The following is an 11,644-nucleotide window of genomic DNA, read 5'->3' on the forward strand; positions in this document are numbered from 1 at the left end:
GCCTCTCATATGCCTCCCACCAAGTGAAGGCAGCTCCGGTAAACTGAAAGGTCATGAATGCAACCCCGCTGGTCTCCAGAATACCCGCGGTGCGAAGAATCCTCTGACATCTGTCTAAGAAGCCCTGGGCATCCTCGCCCTCAGCACCACTGAAAGTAGGACGCTGGAGTCTGCCAAACCTCTCCAATCTACGTTGCTCGTCCTCTGGCATAACTGGAGCTACGTAAACCTGAGCAGCTGCCACCGGCTGGGCTAGTGGTGCGTCGAGTGTCTGCACTCCCTGAACCACCGGATCGGGTGTGCGGGCGCCGGGAGTCTGAGAGCCTCCCCCTGCCTGAGAAGTGGCTCCGATAGTAGAGACCGCGACCGCCTGAGCAAGACTCGTACATACTGTCAAAATCTGGGCCAAAGTCTCCTGAAGACCCGGAACCACAATGGGCACAGCTGGTGCCTGAGTTGGTGCTGCTGGAGTGTCCACAGCTGGGACCTGCTCCTGAACTGGGGCGGCTGGTGGATCAGCAGGTGCTGCCCCAGTTGCTGTGTGGGCTGCACCTCTACCCCTACCACGGCCTCGACCACGTCCTCGGCCTCTAGCGGCTCCAGTTGGTGGTACTGATGGTTATCCATCCTGACCGGTAGCGCGTGTCCTCACCATCTGTGAGAGAATAGAATAACAGAAGTTTAGTTCTCGGATCAACAAATTCGCACGATAAGAATTTCAAGAACATTGAATTTTCCTAAAGGTTCTGCAGCCTCTTGAGGATAAATACAGACGTCTCCGTACCGATCCGCGAGACTCTACTAAACCTGCTTATGACTCGTGAGACCTATGTAACCTAGGCTCTAATACCAACTTGTCACGACCCTAAACCCAAACCCGATCGTGATGGTGCCTCTCGTGAAGACAAGGCCAGCTGACACACATCCAATTCACTTTAAGCAATTAAAATAATAAAAACTAAGTCTTTAACAGAATTTATAATCCCAAAATAAAGGATAACAGTATGATTTGCGAAATTCAAGAAAAGAAAACCAACACAGCCCTACATCGGGGTGTCACCAGTCATGAGCATCTAAAATAATACTACAAGTCTGAAAGTCTACTGTACCACTACATAACTAACTCAAAGAGAATAAAACAGAGGGAGAATGCACTGGGCTGCGAATCGCCAAGCAGCTACCTAGTAAATCTCCGAAGATCTGCTGGAACTTTCAACCCTCAGTAGCAGGACCTGTAGCGCCCGAATCTGCACACAGGGGTACAAGGAGTAAAGTGAGTACTCCAACTCAGTGAGTAATAACAATAAATGAAGACTGAGCGATATAAAATCACGTTAAACACAACAATAAGCTATAAGAGGCAGATCAAAGTCAATAAACACAATTAAGCAGTGAAATCTCATGAAACACCTTTTAAACAGTTAAACAAATAAAGGGAAAGCAGCTAGAAAGATAAACACACAAGAACTGCCCCTCGGGCTCAGTAACAACAACAGAATCAGCCCCTCGGGCAATATCATAGAACAATACCAGCCCCTCTGTCTATATCTCATATCACAATGGGTACCCGCGCTCACTGGGGGTGTACAGACTCCGGGAGGGGCCCCTTACGGCCTAAGCGCAATATCAAGCCATCTCGTGGCATCATAAACAGGCTCTCGGCCTCATATCAATCTCAAGCCACCTCGTGGCGTAAAATCTCAGGCCCTCGGCCTCATTATCATAATTAGTATATCACTACTGCGGCGTGCAGTCCGACCCAAAAGTATCCTCACAACACAGGCCCTCGGTCTTACTCACTCAGAATCTCATAAGCCCCTCGGGCAACAGTAAAATATGAAGCTCAGCTCAAAACATCTTTAAAAAATATCATTTAAGGTGTTTAAAACAGAATAACTTAGCTGAGTTTTTGAAAACAGGAAAATATGGCATGACTGAGCACAAGTATGAAATCAAATAGTGAGGAGAATATCAGTAAAAATCCCCTAAGGGTTCAAACAGTTGACACGAAGCCCAAATATGGCATTTAGCCCAAAACATAACAATATCAAACAATTAACTATCAAATACGCAGTATAACAGTCATTCGGGATGGACTAAGTCACAATCCCCAACGGTGCACTATCACACGCTCGTCATCTAGCGTGTGTGTCACCTCAACATAGCCAAACGTTGTGTAATCCGGGGTTTCATACCCTCAAGACAGCATTTAAAATCATTACTCACCTCAATCCGGCCCGAAATCTAGCTCGCAATGCCTTTGCCCTTCGAATCGGCCTCTGGATGCTCCGAATCTACCAAAATCAGAACGTAACCATTAAATTATGCTAAAGGGACGAAGCCCAATCGAAAATAATCGAAAAACATCACAAATCCCGAAATTACCAAAACCCGACCCCCGTACCCACATCTCAGAATTCGATAAAATTAACGTCATTAGATTTCTTATCTCCCCACGAATTCATACATATAAAAAGTTCCAAAATCCGACCACAAATGGTCTTCCAAAACCTCGATCAAAGGCCTAAGCTTCTAAGCCCTAGTTTCTCTAATTTTACCTTTAATTGCCGTGCATTAACACCATAGAATCGAGTTTTAGGTCCATAATTCTTACCTCAACGAGTTCTCCTTGAATTCTCTCTTCAAAATCGCCCAAAGCTCTCAAATTCGTGTTTAAAAGTGAAGAAACCCTCTGAAAATCGCGAAGGAGGGAATATAACATTCTGACCCAGGCATTTCCGCATCTGCGGTCTTGACCACCGCATCTGGGTCCTCACTTAAGTCCCCATTTTTCCGCATCTGCGATGAAATATACTGCACCTGCGCCTTCGCAGATGCGGTCCCACAACCGCTCCTGCGGTTCCTGCCAACTCCACCAGCTTCCGCTTCTGCGACCAATCTTCCGCATATGCAGCGTCGCACCTGCGGTCCCCATTCCGCAGGTGCGGAAATACCAGAAGCAGAAAAATCTGCAGCTTCATCAAAATTCCAAAATCTCCGTCAACCATCCGAAATCACCCCGAGGCCCCGGGGACCCCAACCATAAGCACAAACATATCTCATAACCTTATTCAAACTTATACCAATCTTCAAAACACCTCAAACAACATCAATACCACCAGAATACATCGAATTCAAGCCTAAGGTTCTAAAATCTTCCGCATTCCGCTTTTGATCAAAAAGTATACCAAACCACGTCCGAATGACCTGAAATTTTGCACACACATCCCAAATGACATAACGAAGCTACTGCATCCGGAATTTCATTCCGACCCCTATATCCAAATCTCACCTATCAACCGGAAAATGCCAAAAACTCAATTTCGCCAATTCAAGACTAATTCTACTCCGGACCTCCAAAACACATTTCGATCGCACTTTAAAGTCCCAAATCATCTCCCGAAGCTATCCGAACCATTGGAACTCACATCTGAGCCCTCTAACACATAAGTCAACGTCCGGTTGACTTTTCCAACTTAAGCTTTCTTAAAAGAGACTAAGTGTCTCAAACCTTCTCAAAACTTTTCCGAATCCGAGCCAACCAACCCGATCACATATAAAACCGATAAATAAAGCAATAAGAAGCAGAAATGGGAGAAACAGAGCGTTAACTCATGAGACGACCGGCCGGGTCGTCACATAGCCTCCATACATCCATAAGGTAGGGGCAATCTGCGTACAATACCCTCCTCAGACTCCATACCGTGGGAATACATTGTGTACGTTGTTGTTACAATATGTTATATACCTTTTTTTCCAAGTTGTTGAGTAATACTGAGCAAAAGTATTTACTTACAATCACTTGTTAAATGATCTAATTGTAATAAGAAAAAATTGAAGTGTAGCTGGAAAGAAACATAAACATTTTTTTCACAACCTATTTTTTGGAAGAGTTGCAAATTAGAAGAGGTCCATCAACATGATTAGCACAATTTTTAAGAGTGCCATTGTTTTTTGAGAATCCCTGAGCTGAATAATTGAAGCTTATGTGCTTTAGGTTTTGTGAAAAATGGCAAAGCTAAGATCTCAAGTTGTAAAAATATCCTATTGGTACATTCTTACCAACAACCAACTCACTTTAAAATACATGTTGAAATTGAAAGCAAAGTTATTTATCTTAGAATGGTCAAATGAATGGATAGAGAAACTCAGTAGTAAAATGTGACTGTCACCAATTAATGTAAGAATACTAAGATGAGTCAATGAAAATGACTAAATGAGGTAAATGGGTAAGCATTAAGATGTAGTAGAGGGTGGTAGGTGTCTCCATAATGAAGAATAAGTATTGGATCTGGAGCTACAATTTAATGAATGCCTCATGTGACCAAACACCTTTCCGTAAATCCCAGCCGTTGAATCATTAGCCTCTGCAAACACATATTCAAGAATAACGAGTCCTTTTTTTTTTTAATCCTTGTTTTCTTTTTATTTTTATTTTTCTTATTTGCATAGGGAACTAGAAAAGGAATAGGGAGAAAATAATTATTGAACTCAAATCTATTGTATGGAAACTTTCGTTGTTATAAGCATTAGATTATATGTTTTGATAGTTAAATAAGATAACTTTGTATTTCAAAAAAACAAAACTGGTTTTCTAATACAAGAAGATAGACCGTTCAAATTGAAAAAACTATATGTATATTCTCCTTTTATTTCCTAAGTTTGTCATTTTTATTGGTTAAAGTAAGTGTTAAAATAATACTAAGATCTTTACTAGGAATCGGAAGTAATTGTTAGCAGAAATTAAGGTAATTCTAAAAATAAGTATGATAATCTCTCTAAAAATGATATCATTATTATTTTGGAAGCCAAACTGCTTTTTAGCTACAATTTTCTACTTGTAAAATTATGACTCTCATTGTTTTTAGTTTCTTATTTAGTGTTTTGTAGCCGCATTAGGACCCCAATTAATTTGGATTTGCGCCACATCAAGTTCATTAAAGGAGGACATAAAATTGTGTATCAGTAGGATTTCTTTTATTTTTAAAATTCAAACTCAAGACTTCCGGTTAAAAATATCGAAATATAATTCATCCCACTATAACTCTTGGTGGTATGACTTTTATCGTAAACATTCTAAATTTAAAATAAAACCCATGGTACCTTAAAAAAATGGTTAAAAAAATACTCCTAATTCCAATGTAAGACAGTAATGATAAAAGTAACATGCAAATGCTTGGGCATAACACATAGTAAGTCGTATTTGTACATAGAGTTATGACTTGTGAAAAAGATACTGCAAACAGAGTTGTACTTTTTTGGCTAAAAGTACCAAACAGCCCCACCAATCACACTCTAGTGGGACCCTCTCCATTGTCTGGGGTATTGTACTTTGTCTCATTATTATTATTTACTATAGTTTTCGTATCTACACTTATATCCTCTCTTATTTTATTAGATTTCCTTTAATATATGATTTACTGTATATCATTATCATTTCATTCTTCCTTATTACTTATTAGTCATTGGTCCTCTTTTATTTCAACAACTTTCCGCTTTAGTTTGACATGTAAATAAATTGCACAATCTACTTCCTTTAATTACAATAATAATATTTTTACGTTAAATTTTTTGTTATTTTCCTACTTTTAAAAACGGTAAAATTTAGTATTCTATTTTTCATTTTGGGGGAGAAGAGATAAACAAATTAGATAAGAGATCCTTAAAATCAAATTCGCAATGCTGAAATTTTGAATCATGACATTTTAATTATTGTAACGTTGATAATAATCTATCAAACACAAATATGTTCCCAAGAAAAAGAGCATGATGGGAGGCATACTTCTTAGAGTTTAATTTTTGCACGTTGACAATATAAGAATACAACATCAATAATAACAAATTAAGTGAATTTTTACAAGTGAAATCTGGAGAAAGTAGTGTGTACGTTGAACTTATCTCTACCCTGCAATGGCAGATAGACTGTTTCTGATAGAATCTGTAGTGGAAACAAGAATGAAAAGACACTTCTTGCTTACTATGCAAGAGTGTTTTATAGTATCACATTATTAAAATAATAATCGCAAGATCATACATAATAAAAGGTAATAGTAACTTAAAAATAAGAAAGTAACCTGCTGAAATATAAGAAAATAATATAAAATTCCTTATACTTACTCATATGTTAAATAAATTATTTTTTCTTTGTATAATTTATGTATGGAAAAGACTGGAGAAGTCATACACTTAGAAATCCCTGTCAAAGTGTCAACGCCGTTAGATTTTATTTTTTTTTCCGATATAAAAAAGTGGTTAGCTTGTCTCCATCACCCATCACATGCTCTCTTCATTAATATTTGCCACAGTGTGCCACATTTACATTCATGGATCTGCCTTCCCCACTATACCCAATTATGCTACTTCTATCCACTACTGTCTTCTTCTTCTTTTATTTATTATTTTTTTTAAATTCTTATTCAAGATTTTTTTAAGCAAAATATAGTACATTGGATGGACTACTGAATTATTTAAAAATACTTCATACGAAAACAAGGAAGTAAAGGCATGAGTACTACAATTGTCAAATTCCTTCTAAAAATCCAGCATAAGTCTAATGTATGTCTTAACCAATTTAAAAATGAACCTTTTTCTCCTTTTTTTTATGCATTAGCTATCTGAAACTCACAAATTTATTTATATTTGCATTACATATGATTTATAGCCTGTTTGGCCAAGCTTCTTTTTGGTCAAAAGTGCTTTTTTTTTGGGCAAAAGCACTTTTGGCCAAAAATTGAGGTGTTTGGCCAAGCTTTTGGAAGGAAAAAAAGTGCTTTTGGGGAGAAGCAGAAGCAGTTTTGGAGAAGCAGAAAAAAGTAACTTCTCTCCAAAAGCACTTTTTTGAGAAGCACTTTTGAGAAAAATACACTTAGAAGCAGTTTTTTAATACTTGGCCAAACACTAATTGCTGTTCAGAAGTGCTTTTCAAACTAATTAGCCAAACACAAACTCTTTCTCACCAAAAGTACTTTTGAGAAAAGCACGTTTGAGAAAAAGCACATCTCAAAATAAGCTGATTTTTGCAGCTTGGCCAAACGGGCTATTATTATCCTCTTGAGCCGAGACCTTTCTACTCCTCCGAGGTAGGAATAAGATCTGCATATACTCTAATCTCCTCAGACCCCACTTGTAAGATTTTTCTGCGTATACTGTAAGCTTCTAGGCCCCACTTATGAAATTTTACTGTATTATTATTGTTGTTTTGTAAAACATTTCTGTATTTAGGGCAGAGTGAGAGTGGGTCCAACAAGGGTTTCATCGATATTCCATAATGAATGAGCATGAGCATGTAGGGCTATGTACCCCCACCATAATAGGCTCCTCCATTATTTCACTAACAAAATGGAGGACATTATAATAACTGAAAAGGGCAGCAGCAGCAGCAGAGATGACCAATTGTTTTAAACTTTTACAATAGTGAAAAAGGAGTGAAGCTCCATCATTGCTATGGCCACATCCAATATTAAATATTTATTCCTCTTTTTAGATTTTAGAATGTAAAAAAGATTAGATTTTAAAAGTTTCCCATTCTCTTCCAATTTTATTTTTCCTTTGTTCTTCAAAAGATATATAACATATACAAACATCTCCTTCCATGAGAGACCAAGTCCACCCTTACAACATCCATGCCCCTCCACCTCTCCTAATGACTTCTTATCTATCACATGAACCCTAATCTAATCTTAGGATTAAAAAAGGGACTTGATTTAAGGAAGAAGAGAAAAAGAAAAATTAAAAAACAAAGCTAAAGTAAGGTAAGGATCAAAGGGAAAATTCATCTCCTTTGTATATTATGGCATTAAGACTAGCAAAGTCATTTAAGACTATATCAATGCAGCCACCATCCATTGTCTTTGTCTTAGCAAATCTTAGGCCACAATCAGCAGCTCACATCACACTGCAGCTGTTGGTGTTTTCATCACTGAAGTAGGTGCTGTAGCTATCACTTGGTGGTGGCGGAGGGCCGTAGTAATACGGGTTGTAAGGTGGTGGCATGTAATTAACCGCTGGTGGTGGCCGAGCGTACATCATTGGTTGAAACCTTTCGTTCCCGTTGGCACGCTGCTGCTGCTGCTGCATCATCATAGCTGCCATTTGCTGCTGCTGGTAGTAAGGATTGCCAGCCATAACTTCAGGACCGGCACCTTGGAAGTAGCCGCCACCATTACCACCACCACTCATCGGCGCCCCTGCCGGTAGGCCTTGGACTGCCGAAACATTGCCCATCTGGCCCATTGGATTACCCATTTGGCCCATTGGAAGACCACCCATTTGACCCATCTGGCCCATTGGATTAGGCATGTTCCCTAACTGACCCATATTTCCACCAGCAGTCATGGCCATCATCCTGTTTGGCATGCCTTGCATCCCATCATTTGGTCCACCTCCTTTCTTGGCACCATTGCCATTCATGTTAGGATTGCCTCCACCACCACCACCGCCACCCCCGTTCTTGTTCTGACCACCACCACCATTGCCGGCACCAACATTCGGCTGCCCTCCACTGTTCTTGCCACCCTTTTGAGCGGACCCTCCGTCCTGATTTTGATTTCCTCCATTATTATTCCCATTACCCCCTTTCTTACCACCATTATTTCCACCCATGTTAACCTGAACAGGGATATTTCCTCCACCACCACCGCCTTTTTTTCCATTTCCACCAGCATTCCCACCATTGTTACCGCCACTTCCACCTTTCATGAGCTGAGGGTGCTGCCCATTCATAAGTCCATTCATCATCATATTAGGCATCTGACCTCCACCATTACCACCCATCATCGGCTTCATTTGAGCTCCTCCATTACCGCCCATCATCGGCTTCATCTGAGCTCCACCATTACCGCCCATCATCGGCTTCATCTGAGCTCCACCATTACCTCCCATCATCGCCTTCATCTTATTCATGGGGATATCGTCCATTTCATCATCAAACTCATCGTCATCAAAGTCATCGTCATCAAAATCATCATCATCAAACTCATCATCAGTCAAATCATCATCCTCAGGCAAGGCAAACTTGACAGCCTTTTGGTTCTGGTCTTTGCCACCCATAGGGGGGAGTTTCAGGTCCTTAAATTGTGGGGGCAACTTCAGATCTTGGAACCCTTTCAACTGTTGAAGTTGCTGTTGCTGGTTTGGCATTTGAGGTCCACCTTTTGGCTGATTGTTCCCACCACCTTTCTGTCCTTGGCCTTGGGCTTGCCCCTTGTTATTGCCACCTTTACCACTGTCAATTTGCATGTTCTTGAACTGATTATTGAGCTGATTTTGTTGGTTGTTGTTACTGGCTTTGGGAGCACCCCATAACTCTGCATGTTTCCCACTCTTAGCTAATTTCTTGATCAGTGTAGCAGGGTCTACATTTCCAGAAACAGTCACTTTTCCTTGTTCTGAATCTATGCTTGTCTTATAAACCCCTGGATAATAACCACAACCAAAAAATATAAAGATTCAGCTAGACTAAAGGAGTATAAAAACAAGCCATATTTTGGGATATTCAGATAATAAAAAAAAAAAAAGAGTCTTGGAATGGGAAATGGACAAATACCTTCAATCTTTTGCAAGATTTTCTTTACTTTATGCTTACACCCATCACAGTGTATATTGACTTTAAGGACACAAGTCTGCATGCACAAGCAAAGCCAGCCAACAGAAAACAGAGCAAAGTAATTAACTTTATCAGAACCATTCAAATACAAAACACATGACAAAGAACAGAGACAGAAACACAAAGAAATCACACACATACACATACACAAAAAGAAGAAAACCCAGAAATAGGTTTGATCTTTCATTCAAAGAGATACTAATTAATTCACAATTGGCAAAGAAATAAAAAAAACATTAAAAAAAATGGTAACAGAGGATCTTGAGTTGGAAACTCAAACAAAGCCCCTAACACCACCCAAAAAAGAAAACACACACACACACATTTACACACGCACATTACAGATACACATTTGAATGAGCAAATTGAGAGAGAAAAAAAAATCAAGTACCTGGATCTTCAAGAACTCTTCTTTACTCATATCTCCAAGACAATGAAAAAACACAAACAAAAGGGGTAATCTTGAAATGAGAAAAGGGTAATTTTTGTAACTAATAGATCTAAGAGAAACCAAAGACAATTAAAAATTAACAATGAAATGGTGAATTTGCTCAACTATAACTTAAACACCCTCTTCTCCATTCTTTTTGCTTTTTTCCTCAAATGGGGTTCTGCCAAAGAGAAACACAGAGTAAAATGTAGGGAGAAAAACAAAAAATGAACTTGAGCAAAATGAAATTCTTGATTGAAAAAAAAAACAAAGAAGTGAGTAGTTTAGAAGAAGGAAAAAGGAAGAGAAAGTAAGGTTTGAGTTTCAGGGGCGGTGGGTAAAAGACATTATAACTTCTCTGCTTCCTCTATTTCAGAGTTAAAGAGAGAGAAAGAGAGAGCTAACACTAAAGAAAGAGCAGAGTGGCACAAAGAGTGAGATAGAGAGAGAGCAAAAGAAGGAGAGAGGAGAATGGCCTATAAAAGTTCTCACTCACACTTCTTTGTTTTGGCCTTTATTTAATGCTATGCTACTACTACTAATTTTACATTTCTCTTTATTAATTTTAGGACTTCTTGGAATTTAATATATGAGTATTATAGCCAAAGAAGAAAACTCTTTTGGCTTTTTTTGAGGGGCTTTGGGTGGCTTAGTTGGCTTCTTGGCTTGGCTTGAGGATTTTCTTGGTTGGTTTATGGCTTGTTGTGAGTTGGTTGTCAGTTGGTCAGCAAAGTAAAAACTCAGAAAGTAACAAATCTGATAAATAAGTGAAATATTAATTACTCAACAGATATGAATAAACTCTTGTCAGATTTTATCCCAATATGGTGATAATACAATAAATGGGGTAGGAAGCAAATGGGGCATGTATAGGATTACTGTGAAACTTCGGACCATATTGAGCAAAGTAGTGTAATCTCTAGTCCTTTAAGTGTCAATTGCCGAATTCACAAAGCCCCTAAACTTGGCACGAATTGTCACTTAGCCGCTCCAACTTAACTGGTGATCAAATAGACACATCTACTTAACAGAAATGTGTCTTGTGAATACCCGTGTCTATAAGACCAAGTACATGAAACACACTTGCTTCTTATTTAGCTCCCGTTTGGCCATAGATTTTGGCTTTATTTTTTCAAAAACAAAGTAAAACATGTTTGTTTACTAAATATGAGAGTTCATTACTCAAATGGTCACTCAACTATTCCAAATTATCTCTTAAAGTCACTTTTCTTTCGTTTGTAACAACAAAGTCACTGAACTATGCCTATTGCACTCAGAAGGTCACTCAACTAGATTTTACAAATTTTAGATTGCTAAATACCTATTTTACCCTCTAAATTATAAATATTTATCTTATTTTTATTCTTTTAAAACTTTTTACTATTAACAACAAAAATTTAAAAAATTATTTACACAATTCAGAATGAAAGAAAATAAAGGTTGTAAACTATATATTCCATACACGTAATATAAAAATCATTATTTAAATAAAGATATTTTTATAATATACATCATATATTCTTGAAAATTATGCACAATTATATATATATATATATATATATATATATATATATATATATATATATATATATATATATATATATATATAT

The 11,644-nt window shown here is 38.3% G+C and overlaps 1 protein-coding gene across 1 annotated transcript; it reads right to left on the minus strand.

Moving 5' to 3' along the window:
- Window positions 1-7,503: 7,503 nt before the first annotated feature.
- On the minus strand, window positions 7,504-10,540 carry LOC109216759 (heavy metal-associated isoprenylated plant protein 32-like). Its single transcript, XM_019380940.1, has 3 exons — window positions 9,996-10,540; window positions 9,545-9,620; window positions 7,504-9,413 (listed from the first exon to the last, which is right to left on the minus strand). Exons 1-3 carry the CDS (start codon window positions 10,023-10,025, stop codon window positions 7,885-7,887), a joined length of 1,635 nt encoding a protein of 544 aa, XP_019236485.1. The 5' UTR covers window positions 10,026-10,540; the 3' UTR covers window positions 7,504-7,884.
- Between the last annotated feature and the right edge of the window lie 1,104 nt (window positions 10,541-11,644).

The sequence above is a fragment of the Nicotiana attenuata genome, unplaced genomic scaffold (assembly GCF_001879085.1).
Source record: "Nicotiana attenuata strain UT unplaced genomic scaffold, NIATTr2, whole genome shotgun sequence".
Taxonomy (NCBI): Eukaryota; Viridiplantae; Streptophyta; class Magnoliopsida; order Solanales; family Solanaceae; genus Nicotiana; species Nicotiana attenuata.

Bases quoted from the DNA above. Each gene is read 5' to 3' on its own strand.
- LOC109216759 (XM_019380940.1), bottom strand. From the start codon at position 10,025: ATGAGTAAAGAAGAGTTCTTGAAGATCCAG. The intron at 9,621-9,995 runs GTACTTGATTTT...TTGTGCATGCAG, and splicing joins AAGAGTTCTTGAAGATCCAG to ACTTGTGTCCTTAAAGTCAA. The intron at 9,414-9,544 runs GTATTTGTCCAT...GTTATTATCCAG, and splicing joins AATCTTGCAAAAGATTGAAG to GGGTTTATAAGACAAGCATA.